The sequence below is a fragment of the Lissotriton helveticus genome, chromosome 10 (genome assembly GCF_964261635.1).
Source record: "Lissotriton helveticus chromosome 10, aLisHel1.1, whole genome shotgun sequence".
NCBI classification, from domain to species: domain Eukaryota; kingdom Metazoa; phylum Chordata; class Amphibia; order Caudata; family Salamandridae; genus Lissotriton; species Lissotriton helveticus.
The window spans coordinates 595,066,008-595,087,031 of NC_136071.1; the positions used below are offsets into that span (position 1 = coordinate 595,066,008).

General features: G+C 44.4%; 1 protein-coding gene across 1 annotated transcript in view; it reads left to right on the top strand.

Annotated features, from left to right (window-relative positions):
- Positions 1 to 17,728, top strand: part of LOC144785419 (deoxyribonuclease-1-like) — an 82,686-nt gene extending 64,958 nt beyond the window's left edge. Inside the window, exons 6-9 of the mRNA XM_078664338.1 lie at positions 3,041 to 3,153; positions 9,924 to 10,078; positions 12,701 to 12,797; positions 14,308 to 17,728. Coding sequence (XP_078520464.1) covers positions 3,041 to 3,153; positions 9,924 to 10,078; positions 12,701 to 12,797; positions 14,308 to 14,361 — 419 coding nt within the window. The 3' untranslated portion in view covers positions 14,362 to 17,728. The remainder of the gene's footprint in view (positions 1 to 3,040; positions 3,154 to 9,923; positions 10,079 to 12,700; positions 12,798 to 14,307) is intronic.
- The last annotated feature ends 3,296 nt before the right edge of the window (positions 17,729 to 21,024 follow it).

A 21,024-nucleotide genomic window follows, 5' to 3' on the forward strand; every position in this document is an offset into this window, starting at 1 on the left:
ACTCGGAAGTGTCAGTCCTCATGTCTTCTTGGACTCTTCTGCCTATTGGTGCTGCTAATCTCCACTGCTCTGTGTGCCACCATCTTAAGCTCTTCTTTTGGAGAATCCGCAACCTCTTCTTTAGACGTGATCTACTCTTTTTTGTATCAGGTGAGTCCGGTGAAAACAGCCGGGACCTTGACTCCACCACACTCCTCGAGAACCTCGCCATCCTAGGACTGAAACAACTCGTCAGTACCCCCACCCACAGAGCGGGCCACACCCTCGACTCCATCTTCCCGGGAGGATGTAACATCCGCTTCAGCCACACCACGCAGCCCCTCTGGACGGACCACCACTGCGTCCACTTCACGTTCAACACCACCTCCGCACCCTAGACCGCCCCACGCCCGCCGCAAGGGAACTGGAGTAAGGTCACCGAGGAGCACCTGAACTCTGCCCTTCTCCAAGACCTCCCCAAGACCACGACTTACACCAACTCCTCAGCCAGGGAATTCCACCGCTGGATCTCCTACTGCGCCGACAAGCTGGCACCTCTCTGCCGCACCGCCAAACAGTGCCAGCTGAAGGCCACCTGGTTCACCAGCGAATTCCAAGAAGCCAGACAGTCCTGCAGACGCTGGGAAAAACCTGTAGGAACCAGAAGACCACAGACGCATGGAACAACCACAAGAGCACCTTCAAGGTCTACCACCAGCGTATAAGGGACACCAAAAGGACCTTCATCAGAGACAAAGTCAAGACCAACGCATCCAATGTCAAGGAACTGTTCAACGTCATTTAGCAGTTCACAAAACCTGCCTGCGAATCCTCTGACATCAAACCCTCCCAGGAACTCTGCGACACACTCAGCTCCTATTTCCACCTGAAGATCAAGGCCCTCTAAGACAACTTCAATGAGCCAGCAGAAAACAGCACCACGCCACCCACCACCGCCGAAAAACTGACCATCACATCCTGGGCCCCTGCTTCCGTTGAGCTCATCTCCTCAACCATGAAGAAGACGCAGTCAGGAGCCCCAATGGACCCCTGCCCCCCTCACATCTTCCACAGGGCCGCCGCTGTCATTGCACCTGAACTAGGACGAACAATCAACTCCTCCCTCATATCCGGCATCCGCCCAGACTAATGGAAGCACGCAGAGGTGAAACCCCTCCTCAAGAAACCAACAGCCGACCCTACCGACCCATCTCTCTCCCCCCCTTCACAGCCAAATGCACCGAAAGACTCGTAAACACCCAGTTGACCGCCTTCATTGAAAAGAACTGCATCCTAGATGCCTCCCAGTCTGGCTTCCAGAGCAACCACAGCACCAAGACCGCACTCTTCTCAGCCAAAGACGACATCCGCATGCTGCTAGACCAGGGACACACCACAGCCCTCTCCTCCTAGACCTCTCCGCAGCCTTTGACACCGTCTCACATCACACACTAGCCACCGGTCTACACAATGCAGGAATACAGGGAAACGCCCTCGACTGGATCCAATCCTTCCTCTCCAGCAGAGCCCAGAGGATCTGACTCCCCCCTACCTCTCCGACCCCACAGACATCATCTGCGGAGTACCTCAAGGATCTTCATTAAGCCTGACGCTCTTCAACATCTACATAGCCCCCATCGCCGCCATCGTCAGACAGCACGGGCTTAACATTGTACACTAAGGAGACGACACCCAGCTCATCCTCTCACTCATGAAGAATCCCAAAGACACCAAACTCTGCTTTCAGGAAGGAATGAAGAATGTGGCAGCCTGGATGAAGGACAGCTGCCTAAAGCTCAACTCTGAGAAGACCAAGGTCCTCATTCTCGGGCCCTCCACCTCCGCCTGGGAGAACACCTGGTGACCCCCCGCCCATCAAAGCCCGCCCACCCCCACTGACCACGTTTGGAACCTCGGCAAAATCCTCGACTCCTCCCTCTCCATTATCCACCAGATCAACTCCGTCACCTCCACCAGTTTCAACTGCCTACGCATCCTCCGTTAGACCTTCAAATGGATCCCCCCGACTGCAGAAAAACCGTCACCCACGCGCTCATTACCAGCAGACTAGATTACAGCAACGCCCTCTACACTGGAATCAACAAAACTCTTCTACGCAAGCTCCAAACCATCCTAGGGACACCGCGCCACAAACATATGACCCAACACCTATGAAGCCTCCACTGGCTCCCCGTTGAGAAGAGGGTCACGTTCAAACTCCTCACCCACGCCTACAAATCCCTCAACAACATAGGACCCAAATACCTCAACGACCGAGTATGTTTACACATACCCAAAAGACACCTCTGCTCCACTGACCTCGCCCTGGCAGAGGTCCCCCGCATCCGCAAAAGCAGAGCCGGCAGGAGAGCTTTCTCCTAAATCGCAGCCAAAACCTGGAACCAGATCCCGATCAACATCAGATGCTCCTCTACCCTCCACACATTCAGGAAGGACCTCAAGACCTGGCTCTTTGACTGACCCCTCCCCCCCCCAGCGCCTTGAGATCCTCATGGATGAGTAGTGCGCTCTATAAACTACTGATTGATTGATTGATTGATTGAGGTGCACCCCATCCCCGGACGAAGAACCACAAACCGGACACTGTCCACTGTTGTAGGCCTCAGACTATGCAATCTGAGGATGTGGGTTGATAGTAAAACACTTTTCCAGACTGGCTCAGGCAGGAGTAGGCTTTTGAAACACTCAAGGATAATCTTAAATCAAGCTAGTGTCAACTCTCAAGCTTCTCTCAGGTAGTCTTTTGCGATGACGAGCACCTAGAGACACTCGCTTGTGCATGAGAGCACTATTATATAAAAGTTTATACTATAACCATGATAAATTCCTGAAGTGAATTTGGGCCCGATTGTCAGATGTCCCCTCAGCCATATTACAAGTGCATTATATCCAATGGCACTTGTAATATCTGTCACGTTTGTGATGCAGTAACCCATCTGCTGAACTCTAAATCAGGCCCTCACTCTGTGTTTTGCCCTGGATGGGTTGGCTGTTTGACAGGTTTGACTGGTTGTTTGACAGTGTTCTCATACTTCCACAGCTATCAAGGAGTTTGTGATGGTCCCTCTCCATGCAGCCCCCAAGGATGCTGTGAAAGAGCTGGACGCCCTCTACGATGTGTACGAGGACATCATCAATGAATGGCAAACAGACGTAAGTACTGCACTACCACCGTCGGCAAGGATCTTGTGCTAAGAGCAGTGCTTTAAATGGGCAGGTACTGTCCGGTACTGAGTACCTGCACTTCTTTCATTTGAAATGGAGAGTACCTGCATTTCTCTGCAGAAATACATTTAATAGAACTGAACTGGCACTTCTCAAGAGCAAACAGGTACCCTAGATAGTGAGTGCCTGTACTTACAACCAAAGTTAAACAAATAGGCCCAGATCTACTAGAAGCCGGGCAGCTTCAGTGATATTCAAACTGCCCACTGCTTGGGCCTGGCTTCATTTGGTGCTTGGTTTTCACAAAAAGCCAGGTTGCGGTACTGTAGTAGATGAAGGTTTGCATTACTTCCAAGGTGTTTGTACAGTTCTTGCCCTGTTTCGAACTCTAGGCATTAATTATCGGTGATTTAGTGAAATAACCAACTATCAACCCCACCCCAGCCCACAAAGAGAATACTGGGGAAGGAGGACAGTAAAGTGAAAGGTTTCTCGTCCTGTATATCTTTTAAATCCATTGAGCGGGAGGACACGCCAACTGTATCATACAGATCATGAAGTGAAAGGACCCTACGTACAGTGATCGATAAACCGATTGTTGGAGTGGAGGACAGCAGGAAAGATTGCATGTTTTAAAGTGTATGGAGAGTGCTCCAGGTGGCAAATGTTTATTTTGCCTGGAGCACCGAAAGTTCATATGTCTTTCAGGATTAATGCTGACTCTTTAGCTGGGAAATTAACCCTTTGGATTATAGCGTCCCATATCATCAGTCACTCAGATGTCATAGATTTTAAAAAAAGAGCTCCGTTTAGCTACCGACCCTCTGTTGCCTCAAGCTGGAACCCTGTCCATAAGCGCTCTGATGCCTTGGCTCTGTATGTTGGGTGACATCAGGGAACAAGAGAATTCTGGATGAAGAAGTAGGACCTCGGCCACTGCTCGCCTGCACCCTCACATTGAACGCATGCGAGAGGGCTGGACGTCGAGGGTGCGAGGTTAGTGATTCCCCAATTGCCTAGTGGTGTGAGTGTAACTGCCATCACAGTGTTTGGGGGGGGTGGGTATCCACCTGCTGCCAATGCTTAATTTGGGATGTATGACATTACAACGCATGCTTTTACATTGCATGCCTTTACAACGCGGTTTTTACATCGCAAACCTTTACAATGCATAGCGCTTTGGGGTGCTGGATAGTGAATAGTTTAATTTACTATTCCAACTCCAGTCCCCGTGGACACTAGGGAAGGTGTTGGACAGTAAATTAAACTTATTCCCTATCCTAGAGCGCCCCCCAGCGCAATGCGTTGTAATGGTTTGCGTTGTAAAAGTTGCATCGTAAAGGCACTGCGTGGTAAAAGTTGCGTTGTAAAGGATGTTTCCCCTTAATTTGTGCCAGTGCTTCCCTATGATGGGCGCTGGAAGGCAATTTTAGTGACCAGAACTTATCTTTCATCATCAGACTTTGACCCAGAGCAAGAGAGAGAATGGCCAGAGTATATAACTAAAGACTGCACTGGGACTCATTTTGTGATGCAGGGCGCGCAACGAAATTCGTTTTATTAATTTAATTGTTAACTTACCTGCAATCATCCATATTCTGGTGTTTACCACCCCCCACCCTGCCCCTCCCCCGCCCCGCCTGCCTGCCCCACGGAACTCCCTCCACGGGCCGCGGCTGGTGATGGATGAGGATATGTGAGTGATAGACATGCAAATTGTAACTTCATAAAGACCAAGGGCCTTATAATGAGTTAGGTGGTCCGGAAGGGGGACCGTCCGGCACCGCTAAACCCATGTTCGAACTGCCCGCCAGATTAGGAGTTTTCTCCTGTCTGGCGGGTGGTCCTTTGCTGTTCCCACAGCAGTGCCTATGAAATAGGCACCACAATGGGGATGTCAAAATCAGTAACTGCATGGCATGGACTGCTTCAGTCCATGCCGTGCAGGTACCGAGGTGCATGCACACAAGGGGGGCATAACATGTGCCCCCCTGAATGCACCCCATGGAGCAGAGGCACAAGGGGACCTTGTAGGGCCCCATTAGTTTTCTCACCACCACACTTTTCATGGCAGTCGCACCACCATGAAAAGTGTGGGAGTTAGGAAACTCGTAATATGCTTGGTGGCGCCATAGCGGCCCACCAAGCATATTGCAGCCTCAGGACCACCACCCTACTGCCAGTGATCTCCAGGGCCGGACTGACCGCCAGGCGTTTTGGAATGCTGCCCAGCTGGGGGCTGATTTCACTGCGGTGGGGGCTGATTTCGTTCATGGAGACCTGCGTGTACTTCGAAATAATTAAAGCAAAAGGAATTTCGTTTAGTACACGCCGGTCCCTATCAACGAAATCAACCCCAAGCTCAGCAGCAATCCAAAACGCCCGGTAGCCAGTCTGGCCCTGGTGATCTCTGATCCCTGGCAGTTGCATTGATCCCAGGGTGGCCCAACTGCCGTGACCATAATAGTGCGGTCAGAAGACCTCCACCGCCACGCCGCTGTGAGTCTGGTGGTTTGTGGACCGCCAGACTCGTAATGAGCTCCAAAAACATATAGGCAGTTTAACAACAGCAGCCGTGGGATGCTCAATGAGTTTACACCAGAGAAAGCCCAGTAATCCATATGGCAACATGGCCCGGGCAGAGATGCTTTTGAATGGGTAAAAGCATGCAAAGGGCAAGAATTGGAAGCGATGTTGAGTAGTAGCTGTTCATCTTTTTAAGGCAAGGATGCTTCCTCCTGCTGAAAAAATACAATTAAGGCCAACAAGTAACATTATGAATCAGTTCAATGTTCAATAATCGACATTATTATCATCAATAGGTAGAAGATTGGCATCAGGGTGAACATACTGAAACACCAAAGAAGACTCGAAGGGAGTCAAAAATACAAAATCTGATTAAAAATGAAAAAGAGCCCCGCAGGCCTCTACATACAGAGACAGAAAATAAAAAAGATATGAGAATGCAGTGGTGGGAGCACGTATCACAACGCAATTTAACAACACCCTTGTTTACCATGCAAGCCAGCTCTGCCCGCAGAGCCCAAGCTCTACCGTGCAACCAAACTCTGCAGTGCAACCCAGCACTACCGTGCAACCCAACCCATAAATCAGGTCCCTCAACAGCCTTGAAAACAACTTAATGTTCAAGAAGGATTACAGAGCCATCACAACATAATAAAATTATATCATTACTCACATCTAATAAGCTACCAAAAGCGAGTAGTGACTTCACTGCTCCACCCGCTTTTTGCAACATCTTCTTTTAAGTCTCCCTTACCTCTGAGACCTCACCTGTCAGAGGAAGCGAAACGTATCTGTCAACAGACAGCGCCACAGAAATCTGGCCTCTCAAGTAATCCCACGGGAAGTGGTGAGAGACGCCACTACTCCCAGGCCAACCCGGAGCCTGGGAGAAAAACGTCCGAGGTGCAAACATTACTTTGAAATGTCCAAGCGTAGGCGTTGTCAGTACATAGACCTTCTTTTTATTTTGCCTTTTGTGCCTTGTAGTCCTGTTTTCGTAAATGGAAAAGCAAGTCCAAAAGGGAAAGAAAAACAGAACCGTAAGAGCTACCAACGCCTGAGATGGTACAACTAGTGAGTTCTGTGACAGGATTGAAACACCTATTTATTACATGAACTAATGTTACCTGCAGCTGATCATTAAAAAGCCAATCACAAGTCACCCCGGAGTGCTCTGATAGTGCCTCTGTTTGGTCATGGAACTCGTTGGTGCCTGGTATGGCTTTAACATAGACAGAGGGGGGGGGGGGAGGGGGTACATTATCTCGTATATAATACAAGGTATTCTGCAACCCATGTATAAAAACATGTCTCGTTTCTTTATAATAGGCGGATTATACTGCACCCAGTTGCCAGTCATAAAGAAATGCTACTCAACTGTAACAGCGTATTACAGTTGAGTACCTATGTCACAATGCTTGCTGCCAGAGTCAGCAGAAGAGGAGAAAGGCAGATCAGGTCACAGAGCATAGATTAAAGCAGATGTTTACAGAACAAAACGGAAACATTGTTTTTCTTTCTTCCGCTGGGTTTTTCTAGCTGCACAGTGACAAGCAGAAATGAGATATTCATGGCAACCTGTTTATTGTTTGCACTCAATAGGTAATTATAGAAAAGTAATAATCTTTATGAAGGTTTCTACACATGCCAAACTACTGCACTTTTTTTTTTAAAGAATTGATGTGTGTTAAGCAGACTCTGATATATGTTTCCAACAAATTAACAGCTTTTTTTTGAGGTTTTAATTTTGTTCTAGAAATTCAATTTGTATTCTTCATGTTTGCAAACATGCTTTCTGTTTCATATGTAAGAACTACACAGCAAGGAATTAAGTGGTTTATGGAAAAAGGTGAAGGGGTGATCAGCTATTATAGGGATTGAAGTACCCCTACCCTCTGCCATACATGAATCGGACATTGCAGGTCACCTCAGAGTTCCAAAGCCTCATAAGGAACTCAGATTTCGGCCTCCTGCCTCTAGATGGGCAAAGAACTCACCTGTGACGTACAATAAATATCCTTATAATGTAGGTCAAGGGTAATTTATCCCATATATAAAGTTATTTATGACATCTTTTATGTTTACATTGAACAATAGCTAAATGTTATCGCCATCTTCGTGATCTTACTGTTTTACATGATGCTTTTTGAGTGAAACCAACCCTCGCAGGTACTCGATGAAGTATTTTCTCTCCGGTTTGCTGCAGTTATTTTGCCTGTTAGCGCCACCTGGTGGCCATATTTTGAACCACGCGAAGCCCCGTAATTATACATCTTTCATTATTGGAATACGATACTTCAGTTTCCTATGGTTGGATGCGGGTGACTGGTAGTTGAGAGCCAGAACCCCTTAGTTAGTCATTAGCTTACCATCACTTGAATTTTCAGCTAAACAATCACCCAGGCCCTCATAGGAGACCGGTGTTTCTGTGTTCGCGCGACAGTCCGCACTATTGGGCGCCCAGGTTAAACAAGCTGAGATATATTAGGGGAAACCGGCTAATTACTGACGTGGATTTTAGTGCGCAATCCACCGGAATCTACATGGTGCTCTTCGTTATATGGGAATACTCTGTATAGGTGCTATTTACTATAATAATTGCCTATCGTCACCCTTGGTAATATGTTTTTTCCAGGAAACCCTTGACCGCTTAGCGGTGTTGCAGGTGGTGGAGTCTTTTCTGCATACTGACGGGGAGGAAGAATTCTTAGTGCTGGGGCACTCCGTTGGAGTAACCAGGCGCATTATACACTTCTAATCTAATCTAACTATAAATGCTTTTTCTGTTACTCTGCTATATAATGTCCATGACCTTGTGTGCAAGGAGTGTAAGTTCTGCACCAATACTGGATACATATTTTTGTTGTGTTGTGTTTTGTTAATATCCATGAATTTTTGTCCATATCAGTATTAATGGCATAAATCTCTAGTTTAATGTTGTGTAATGTAAGGGTAAGTTTATTGTGTGTGGTGATCTGTATATCTAAGGAATATGCACACTTTCCCCCGATTGCTGCAAATATCTCCATAGAATACATGATACCCTCTACAATATCAATGTATGTGCTCTATATTTCATCACTAGAGCCTATTCCCTACGGATGAGTCGTAGCATGCCATGTGTAATGTAAAGGTGTATGGGCCGGGCCTGGGTACAATTTTATTTATGCCGCTTTTAACGGGAAATCCCACCAATTATACCGTCATGGTACTTGGTACACTTGGCATACATGCACTATATAGATATACGTACTCAATGTATTCTGTTCTTGACAGATTAGTATGGCCATTGTCATGCGCTTGACGATGAAAGCATGTGTTTGCCGACAGGATCTAAATGGTGCCTGTATAGTGTATACTAAATTGATGTAACAGTTATTTGTCCATATATTTACACAATAACCTCCTGCCGATCTTGTTATGTGCCGATCTATAGCTTTAGGGTATGAGAGGTGGCAAAGTAATATTTCTTGCAGCGTGGAAACCATGTTCTGCAGAGGTGGTCTGTGAGAAACCGAGGCCCTTGTTACAAGTGTCGCAGAGGGTACTCTGATATTTATTGGACACCGATACCACATGGTTCGATATTTACCACCAGGGTTAGTAAATAGCCAGGAGGCCCATAGGAATGAATGGGAAGTTATTCTCAATTTGAGAATCGCAAATTGAGAATAATTTCAAGGGTGCAGGGTTGTCCAAAGGACACCCTGTTGCACCCCTGAAATAAGCATGGGTGCACATGCGGCGCACATGCATGCCCTAAGGGCATGTATGTGCGTCACATGGCACTTTGAAAAATGCTAAAATGTGCATTTTTCAAGGAATTCGCAAATTACCACCAACTTGAAGTTGGTGGTAATTTGCGATTCTTTAAGGACAATTAGCATATTTTTTTTGCTTCATATATTGCATTTAAGGAATCACAAAATTTGCGATTCCTTAAATGCAATTGCAAAAAAAGGAATCGCAAATTTTGCGATTCCTTGTTTTGCACCAGATTTACCTTTATACATACCATTTGGCAAATTCGCATTCGCAAACGCCACAATTCTGCGAATTTCAGGGTTTGCGAATGCAAATTTGCTTGATACATATGGCCCTATATCAATTATTAGATTCACATTAGAGCCTTGCAAAGGACAACGAGGTCAAGATGGATGTGTTGGACTTCCTCATCTTCAATGAAATGACTTACAAGGGACCGATATTTTCCCTGTTTTCCTTCTCTGTAGAATATTCTGTTTCTTGGAGACTTCAATTCCGACTGTAACTACGTTAGAAAAGGTGACTGGTGCAAGATCCGCCTGCGCACGGACGAAAGCTTCCTGTGGCTGATTCCAGACAATATGGACACCACCGTGTCACACACCGACTGCGCTTATGACAGGTGAGAAAGCAGTTACACCTGCTAATGAAGTCACTGTTCTAGATTCTAAAACTGCGAGAAAAGCTGCCTTCAGCCCTCACTTATAGTCATGCAATTGATGTTACCGCATAGTCCTGCAATGCAATTGATAACGCTGTGATTTTGTTACCGTGCCGCAAAATCACAATCCAGATAACAGAACTCCTCTTGTTGACCTGAAGATCACCACCAGGAGAAGAAAACTTTGCTGCTTGGATCTTCTAAATTGACATTTGTGGTATCAATGCTCATCATTTTAGTTGGATTAAATATCTGAGAAGAAGCCATGGAAAGCTCTTGTACAAAAACATACTTGAAGGTTTGGGAGGACCTGGAGGGTAGAGTCAAAATAGCTATTAAGATCAAGAGCCACAGTGGCTTCATTTATTAAAGTGCACTATGGTGAAATATCTCCCTTTCAGACGAGGTGGTCCAACCACCATCTGGTCCATCTTTAAGTCTCCCGATCAGGGACCTTCAGACACCCACAACATGCAATAACTAAGCACCCCTGAAAGGTCTTAGATAATCCTACCCAGGCTCTCTGGGTCTATATTTGAGAGGCTAGTATTTGGTTTTGGGTGTTATTCTCAGGATTCATTATTAGTCACCTTTGTAGCTGCTCAACAAGTGGCCTTCACACCTGTCCATCAGCAGAGACAACCATAGAACCAAATAAGAAACTGAGCAATAAATAGTTCACTCTAACAAAAATGAAAATACAGAAAAAAGAATAGAGATTGGAGTGGCATTATCCCAGATACTGAAATGAATTGTGTGAGATTGCTAAGAACATATAACACCCAACTACATAATGCCGACAAGGCTTAAATCAATGCAACAACAGACTGCACGCTAAAGCAAATATAACTCTTCCATACTGTAAAAGGACTCTGGAAACCGGTGCTAGTTTAGATTGTGGTCATTTCATCCAATGAACTCAGCAAACCCATCCTGGTCTATTTTATTTAAATAGATTAATCTGATCTGTGTTTGTAAAAAGCCCAAACCTTGGCTACACTATTCGAGCTAAGAAACAGTTTGCCAAAATGTTAGTAGAAGAAAATACTCATGGTACCACTTGGACTGTTGCCTGGCAATAATAGGCATCCTTTGCCACTATGCACCTCATAACAAGCCAGAGGGGAAATGGGTCAGTTTTTTCCCATTCTCTGGTGGTACAGGTAACTTGAAAGGCTATGTAAATCTGTCCCATTCTAGCCTTAGAGCCTGCTACAGTAGGCTCTACCGATCCTTAAATGTCCGCTCCAATGTTAACAAGGGAGCGGGCCTTTGATGGCCGGTACGGCCCGCAATGGAAGGGTCTAAGGCAATTAGAACGTTCCGAAGAGCAGAATGTTCCAATTTTTTAAACAAAGACCTCACGGAGCCCGGGGAGGTTAAAATCCTCTTGGCCCCATGAGGCCTTTATTCACAGCAACAGCTGTGAAAAAAAATGGAATGTTGATGCTCCGGGCTTCTACCGGCCATTAGAAGACCAGAGCACTAATTTTGTCTTCAATGGAGCGCTCAGCATTTCAATATTCGAATATCAGTTAGACTCTGAGAGTCCCCTCAGAAATGAGGAAAAACCAATAGAATCAGTAATCCCGGTTCAGGTCCCAGTAATTCCTCATTTTGGAACAGACTTATATCTGGAGATATCGGCTGCTGGCAGTGCGATGTTCACACATAGCAGATCTTAAGAGCCTAATTGGAAGATTAGAACAAATGGGGATTGAGATCTGGCAATGACCTACTTCCTTTCTTGTCTGTTTGGCTGACACAAGGTGCAGTTTCTCTTCCTTTCCTCATCCTTTGTTGCAGGGCTGGCTTTAGGGCAGTGCGACTGGTGCGCCCGCACCGGGTGCTGACCTGTGGGGGGGGGGCACTGATCTGAGGAGGGACGCTGTATTTAGTAATAAGGTATGATTGGAGAGATGATGGGCACTTTTGCCTGGTGGTAGTAAGAGAATCCAAGGAGGCGGTCATAGGGTGTGGGAGCGCTAAAAAGGATTGTCGCACTGGGCGCCACCAGCGCTAAAGCCGGCCCTGCTTTGTTGCCACCACATCAGGGTTTGCCCTGTGATCAGCATTCTCACACTCTATTATTACGTATGTCCTCCAGATGTGAAAGTAACTGAATACTTTGCCGTTGTATAACTCTGCTGCCACTACTCAGCTCCTTTTTTTAATCCAGTCTTTAACATCCACCTAGAAATAAAACTTTGCCTAGGCCTTGGTTGTAATGGCACGTGGATGGGCAAGACTAAACTACGGCTTATTGGTATAAAGACTGGGATCTTGAAGGTATGGAAGACAGAATAACTTGCCCCCATGAGATCTGACCAATGAACTAGGTGGGCACTTGTCCAAAGCTGGCATGTTTACTGAAAAAATCCTGTGAATCTATATTGACATGAATTGTCCCGGATCCCCCAAATAAGGAACACAAGTTAAGGCCATCTCTAACTAAAATGCCTGGCCATTATTGTTTCCCCTCCCATCTATTCTGCAGTATCAAACACCATGAAGGCACGCTGTCTCCAATGTAAGGCCAGCATGAATCATCTTTTAACCTCATGTTTCCCCTTTTCGTTGCAGGATTGTTGCCAGTGGCTGTGAAATGAAAGAGGCAATTGTTCCTGGCTCCGCTGGTGTGTTCAATTTCCAAGAAGTCTACGGTCTCACCGATGAGGAGGTACAAAGACTGCCTTTGCTGTTATTCCTTTGCTTTACTCACCTTCGCAGCTACAAGGCCGCTTGCAAAGTATTCCTCACCCCAGTCAAAAAATGTTCAGTACTTGCCCCTCTTTTGGTGTCCATGTTAAAAACAGTCCTCTTTATGCTGTATGACCTCTTCTACCTTAATAATCAGGGGGATCATGCCAGAAAGCATCTGTCTTCCACATATAATCATCAGGAAGCCCTCCCACAAAGTCCCACCTGCATGTGGTGATGGTATGAGTTCAGGCTTATGGGGTCTCTTCCTGAGTGGTAGTGCATGATCAGTTCTCACAGCACGCATTCCACTCTTGGATCAACATTGATGTGACAGCGTTCACACCAATCTCATTCACTAGGCTGAAGTGACAGACAAACATACTATTATCCTAGACATAGATGAATACTCTGTATTCTTTTGCTGTATGGTTGGATGTCCTATTGAAAATGGCCTCCTGTAGGCTAACATCTCAATGCTTCCCTATGCTTTGTGTCCACCCGTGGAACACATTCCCACCCCATACACCCACCTTCCTCTAATCCACCACACCTGATACTTCTATCCCATCTGCTGCCTCACATGGGAGTTGATGCAAGAATTCCCTTCTTAAGGGCAGGCTCTCCTCTTTGTGTTTTTACTTCATGTGTGAACCCATGCGCAATATGTCTAGGCCAGCGGTGTTGTACATAGGTCCAGGTGGGCTAGCACCATGCATGATTTCCTGAATAAGCACTGCCTATGCAAAATAGGTCCATTTAATATCCTTTCATGGAATTTTAACTCATGAGGAAATCTTAAAAGAGTGCCACCTGCACTGGATACCCCCGGTCTAGATTAATGAAGCCGCAATACCATCCTTGGGTCTTGGTTCACTGTCGGAATAGTCCACAGCACTTCCAGGACCAAGCCAATCTGTCCATGTCAATTCATTTGGGGCCTATAAAGAAGGCTGATTGCTTCTTCCTTAGAAGGGGTGCATGGTCTTTCTTCATGCACTCTCCAGTCCACCATTTCAGACATCATATACAGGTTCCTTTTTCTGGGACACACCTCAGCTTGGTCTTTGCTGCTTCACTAGAAAAGATCTTGTTCAACCCATTTCATTTATTGCAGAGAAGGCATTGGTGTTGACGCGTGGGGGTACCCTGTCCACTTCTAATTTATAATCTCTGCCTTTAGTCTTGGACTGGAGAGAAACAGACATCATGAGATAGGTTTGTGATGCAGTCTTTCCCTGAGCCTCCCACTTTCTTCCCCCAAGTACAGGCTAAGCCTAGAAGACACACACCGTGGAGGTAAATGGGACAAATCAATCACCCACCACACTAGGTGGTAAAAGGTGTTACCATCGTCCAATCTGGTAAACATTGATGTACACCTACAGTTCGAGGACAACAAAGGCATCTTTTGTTATTGAAGCTGATTTTGGGTGCAGATACAAGACAACTTCCACACTCTTACATGTTTCCAATCTCTCTCCTTATAGGCCCTGGCGATCAGTGACCATTTCCCGGTCGAGGTGGACTTGAAACTGTCCTAAAGTCACCGGCTCTGACAATTTCTGCTTAATACTCTGACACCTTGGACTTTCGAGAAGGGAATTGTTGCACGTCACTGCTGTCGATCCCACACCAGGATGGATTTAATTTACTCAAAGACGAAGGGGACTAGCAGGAACAATTGATACGCTTCACCAACAATAACAATAATGTGAAGGATGCTGAGCTTGAACCAGTATCCCAAGTGAATTCAAAAAGAAAATATTTTTAATGTATTTATGACAGGGTTGGTGGGTGCAATTAATGGGCTCCTGTATTATAATGAGAGAATTGTGTGTAGTGCAACACAAAATAAGGGCCAAACTTTCTTCAGTGTCCTCCTAACCCAGGCCAAATAGCACAAGAAAAGGCAAATGAAGAGCAAATACACCTTTTTGAAGAAGAAAAAAATATAATTTAAGTTAAGAAATTACTTTTTCCAAGGATTTGGGGCTGGATGAATTAATATGTGGTTGCAAAATAGTGGTTGCAAACTGTGACCAGTATTTTGCGACCATTAAAGATTTTTAAGAACCAACCTATGTACTAATGATTTGATTCTCAAAAATCAGACTCATAGTGGGTCACAACCGACCCATGTTATGAATAATAAGGAGGTAGGTCGCAAACTATGACTCACTAAGAATGGACCTCATCACATGGATGGTGGCCTGCTGGGGTCTGTGACCGCATTTCAGAAAAAGAAACCTTTTTTACATATATATATAGAGTTTGCAGTGGTTCCATGGACAACTGTTTACTCCCAAACACATTTTTTTTAATATTCATAAATGGGAAGGGGTCATGAAGGGACCCCTTACCATTTGTGAATGGATTACCACCCCAACTTGGAGACTGGGAACTTTTCGAGGGCTTAAGACTGCTATCTCGGTCTTAAACCGTTAAAAACACATGGATAGAAATCGCTATTTGGAGGCAAAGTCTACAACATATTAATTTCAAGTACATTGCTAAAAGTAGTTTTTTTGTTGCAAACTCTGAATCAGAGAGTTTGCAACAAAAAACTGCTTTGTAAATCCTTCCCTTGGTTAATAGAGGCCAATCAGTGCTTTTATTTGTGCCAGTGTTTTCCAGTGCTTGGCACAAGCACTTAATTGTCAACACTGGCACTTATGACAGTCAGCCACAGGGTGGCAATGTTTGAATAATTTATAGATGAGCAAAAAAACTGTTGTTTATTAATTCAATATACTTACAAAATTATGAATATCTACCTCCCAAACCATTATAGCTTTGGGAGCCTGAAATAGCCTGAATTGTCACACCTGTAGAAGTGTGATAGATAGTAGTTGTGTTGGTACTTTCATTAGTAGCGCTGGCAGGGGAAATGGGTAGTGCAAGTTGCAGTGGCCTCCTGACAAGGACCCTGGTCTTATTTTTTTTACAAATTAAGCAGTGGGGCCAAGCCCCCATAACTCGTTGGCTGCGGCATGAATTCCGTACCGATGCTGGACATTCCAATTACGGGCGTGGCTCCGACGGTCTACGGCCGTCGTGCGCACACGACCACGGTGTCTAATGTCGGTCGGGGGTTGGTGACAGTCATCACTGACATATTATGTAAACATAGGTGATGAACCACTTTCTTACCTTGTTCATGAAAAGTTGTGGTATAGAACTGGAAATCAAGTTAGGGTAAATGAGAAGGGGATGGTTGGATTAATACGTAGTAGTGCACAGATCGGGCCTTCGGTTAGCCTCCTCAGCCATTGGCTTTTGCATGTTTTCCCTTGTTTGCTGTGTGCTCGGATGGGTTGCCATCAATGTAATCATATTTCACGGCTGCTTGTATTGTGCTAATTGTGTTCCCATTAGGCTTTGGTGATGGGGTATCTATCATGTGTTCTAGTTTTTAGCTGCAGATAATTCATGACAACTAGCTTATAATTGTCCATTCTTTGCTGCATTTTCTTAGCTTAGATGACACCTTCATTGCTTTCTTATGGCTTTTTTGCTTAGGAAGTGCTACTGTTTGGATTCCTCAGCCTGTCATTAGGAGACAGTGCTAGTAAGGAACTGGAAGTACATCTGTTTTATGTGCTGCAATGCTACCATGCTACTGGGTGTACAACTCTGGTTAAGAAAGCCTGTGTGCACATAAAAACTTTCTTAATACTGCAACAATATTGCAGGTTTGACTTGAATCACTGTGAAAACAGGAAACAAAAGATGTGAATTCTATTGTATGGTATTTCTCAGATAATTTCGAGACTGCACAAATGTACTAATAATCATGTCCAACAATGCTAATAATGAAGGAGCGGAGTCAACAGACATGTTTTCGTTCTGTTCAGTGAATTATGTTGATGGGATAGGATTACAATATAATATTTTAATCATTAAATGATTTATTACTATTCCATGAATTTTTAGCTCTTAGTCTTACATAATACCCACCACACATAATCTACCTATCCTACCACATCTAACCTACCATACCATATGTGCCAACCACTCTTGACCCAAAATACACCCCTAACATACATTCCATCCTTCCATACCTACCTTATGTACTGTACCCACTGACCATACAGAACCACTGTACCCACCTTAGCTACCACATCTGCCTTCTCTCCTAATACACCTGCTTAATTATCATGCTTCCTTACCTAACCTACCATACCATACCTACCTGCCCATACATTACCTACCTCAGCCTCTGCAGTGCATATATTTTGTATGGCTGACATGAGGTGGCAGTTTTGTGAAAAGGGAGAAAGTTATTAAATATGACAACATTAAAGAAGTGATCAGACATGTCCTTATTGTGGGAAAATTGTGTTTTCGAAAAGATGCGTCCTAGTAATTAGTACAACTTGTGATTAAACTAAAGTGACCAACATGTAGTAATCACATGCTTCTCACATGAAAATGATTTGTATTATAACACCAATTGATATTCAAGAAACACCGTACAAACTAAAAAGAATCAGGCATAACACTTTGCAAACATAATGCATGTTACAATAACATAAACCTACCTCCACAGTCAGAAATATTGTTGTACTTCAAAACAGTAACACTAACTATATGAAATAACAGTTCTATTAACTTCATCTCTAACACATCAAAACTATTAAAACACAGTTAACACATCTACTAACAGACTTCCAGTATTTGCTTTCTGCTTCACTAACTTGAGATTATTGTATAGTTAGATGATTTGCATTATTAAACTGAACATATGCTTACCAAAGTATTACATCATTTACAAAAAACAATACAATCTGCTTTCTATTTCCTTTGTAAATCATAGTTTTTATTATTTCTATTCAAATGCTGCAAGTGCACGTATGTATCTATTACAATTCAAATGTGTTGATCTTTTAAATAAAAAATATCACAGCAGATCTTTCTCTTTCAACATTTTTTGTTACAAAATGAAAAAGTACTATATACATCGTGAAATGCTGTGAATTAATTTGTGCTGAAACCAAAACAGGGTTTGGGCTCAATGGCAATAAGGACAAGCCGCAGCGAACGCCGAGATTGTTATCGGTTGCTGCTTTACCCGGTTGAATTAAGAGTGCAACTTATCTGGAAACGCCGAAGAAATTCATGCATGACCGCCTGAAAAAAGAAACGAGACAGCGCAGATATACATATAAAACAAACAGTATATCACGGCGAGGGTACAGATTTCTACCACATTAGTATTTTAAGGCACGTTGAGGAAGAACGGCTCATGGAAGCCAACATAAGAAGTAGAAACAGTAGAAGATTGAGGTCCTGATGAAAACTCCCCCTACTAAGGGAGTTTGAAACGCGTAGACCACCTCTACGCACAGCTTAGGAATATATGAATTATAAAGTGAATTCAGTGAAAAAGAACAAAAAAAAAAAATCCCAAATCTGTTGTTGTAAATATTTGTATAAAATTGTGTTGTGATTATCCTGAAACTGTATAGTGAATGTATGGATGAAGGAATGAATGTGATGAATGGAAGTTAGAATATGTGATTTCATTTTCTGTATTTTTGATATGTGTAAGCGATATATATGAAAAAATGTGAATTTTGTTAAAAATTGAAAAAATGTGTCTTGTGATTTGAAAAATGTAAATAATTGATTTATTCTAGACGGAAAAAGAGGTCCATGGAACATATTGTTTAACTTAATACGTTTCCTCCCCGAAGAAATAAGGTCAAATAGGTGGCAGTTTTGGTGATCATTTTGTTAATTAATTAATTTGTAACACCTTAAAAAACAGCTATCACATGACCTACCAAAAGACAGCACAGACTCTATCTCCCAGGGCTGAAGTCATCTTTAAGGAAGAAAGTGACAGCTCTCCAATTCAATATAGACAGCTGAACAGAACTGCAGAGCAAGAATGAAACAGCTTTTCTGTTGGTTTTGGACGCAAAGTCTAACTTGGAAAGAACTCCATCCTGAAGGGTGCATTATTTAATGTCAGTGTATAAAAAAACCCAGACTTTAGCTATGAAAAAGTTCCAATCCAACTAGTTTTAAGAATGGCCTTTGGTTTCGCTGACCAAGTGACATAAACGTACTATGAGGAAAAAGATTTTTGTAGGTTCATCCGCACCTTTTTCCCCCACTTTTTGACTATTAGTTGGTGGTGTAAGGCCTCTGTAGTGTGCTGGGCCCTGCTGACCAGGCTTCAGTGCATGTGCTCTGACCCTTAAAAGTGTATGTTTAATTGGCATGTACCCAAGTGGCCTACGTTAACTTGCTCATAAGTCCCTATTATATATTACCATGGTACCTAGGGCCTGTAAGTTAAATATCCCTCATGGACTGCAGTACTGGTTGTGCCACCACAAGTGTGACAAAGTAAAGCATGTCTGCCAGTCTAATAGAACAGTTTTTAAACTGCTACCTCGACTTTGGCATTTAAAGTAAGGGCAAAGTCCAAATCTTCCTGTTTAATATACATAAATCACTCCTAAGGAATACCCAATGAGCCCCCAGGCATGCTGCCATATAATAAAAAGAAGAACATGTTTTTTATATGGCCAGATGGTAAAACCCCATTTTTTTAATTTTTACTGTGGAAAGGCAAGTAGCCCCATTGGTGAGTACAGGGTTATACGCTGACAACTCAGCAGTGCTAACTTCTGAATGGGTCTACTAAAAACGATACTTCAAGTTATCAAATAAATTGTGCATTAAATCTGACTTGTTACTTAAGTCGAATTTAATGTAACTTTTTTACAAATGGCAACTTTAGAAATTTGATTAAATCAAAAAGAGACTAGCTCTAGTTACTTTAGGGGAGGGGGAAGACTCTGGTATGTTTTGTCACGGAGTGTGAACACCCAGCAGGTGTGTTCAAAAAGCCCTCACCCACCAACCTAGTTGGTGGCATGCTTCATCATCGGGCCCACCCAGTGGCACCTAGCGTGCCCCGGGTGTGCTTCAACGCCTGACTACAGCGGAGCTGGTATATTACTGAGTGTGCGGTGAAGATAGTTAAGGAAGTGATGTTAAAACGGCTGAACGGTGGTCCCAGTACCCGAAGGTAAAATTAGACTTTAATACCTGGGCCTCCGTCAGCGGTTAAAAATAAGGCAAGGGGATGTAAGGGGCGAGTTACGACCTCTCACATCCAATGGGTCAACATGTTTCAGCCAGTGCCTTATGACTAGACTGGCTTTCTTCAGGACCTAAAATAAGTGAGTGCAAATTACCTAGTGGGGGTGTAGGGGAGACTATGTGTCTACACGCCCTAAAGTGTATCTACGTGTGAGAGGGGGATTCCCTTCTCAAGACCACCTGTACACATAACATGAAAGGACAAAACAAAACACACAGGGAGAAGGTAGAGTCATTAGGATGTACAGTTTTACGCACATCTGATGCCGTCACTATAGCGAGTGCTGGTGGGCTATAGGCGGCTATGGTGTGATGGTATTGGTGGTACCATCACAGTGGGAATCGCACTGATAACTCGAGAGTGAGGTGATTTAAGAGACGGAGAAAAACAGGGTGCATTAGTGAAATGCGGCGCAAGGAGGGATTCTTACGCAAGTTTTTGCTCAGGGCCCCCAAAATCCTTAAAATGTCCCTGCTCTTGGTCCTATCTGCTCTGTTCTGCCTCTTCTCAGAGGAGCAGTGCTCTCTGGGGAATGTTCTCTCTGGGGCCCCCACCCCCATCCTTTTTCCAGGCCTGGCTGGTGGCTCTGACTGAAGAGAAACAATGTAAGTTGACACTTTGTTTCTCTTCAGTCCTGGGCCACCAGGAGCAGCTCAGTGCAGGCTGCTTTAGAGGGAAAGAGGCTTGCTTTAGCGCAAGCCTCTCTCTCCCAGCTCTCACCGAAGAGCTGAGGCAGCCCCCTTCATTTACTGAAGAGGGGGGGACCCCTCACCGTGGCTGCTGCGGGGGGTGTTTGTTTGTTTGTTTGTTTTTGCCCTCCACATTACAGGTGCACTTAATTAGACCAATTAACAAGACTACTTAAGACCTGGGAAAACACTCATTCCCCACCGGTATGCGAAGGAGGCACTACAGGTCCAGAGCAGGCTCAACCCAGAAGTACTGTGAGTATGAGAAACCACCACCACGACTCCTGGTAAGCGCTATTTTCTTTCCTAACAGGTCTCCCTAATCAGCATGGTAAATGTTTGTCCCCCCAGGGTCAAGCCTTTGCCACCTCCCAACCTTGAGGTCAGACTGAGCA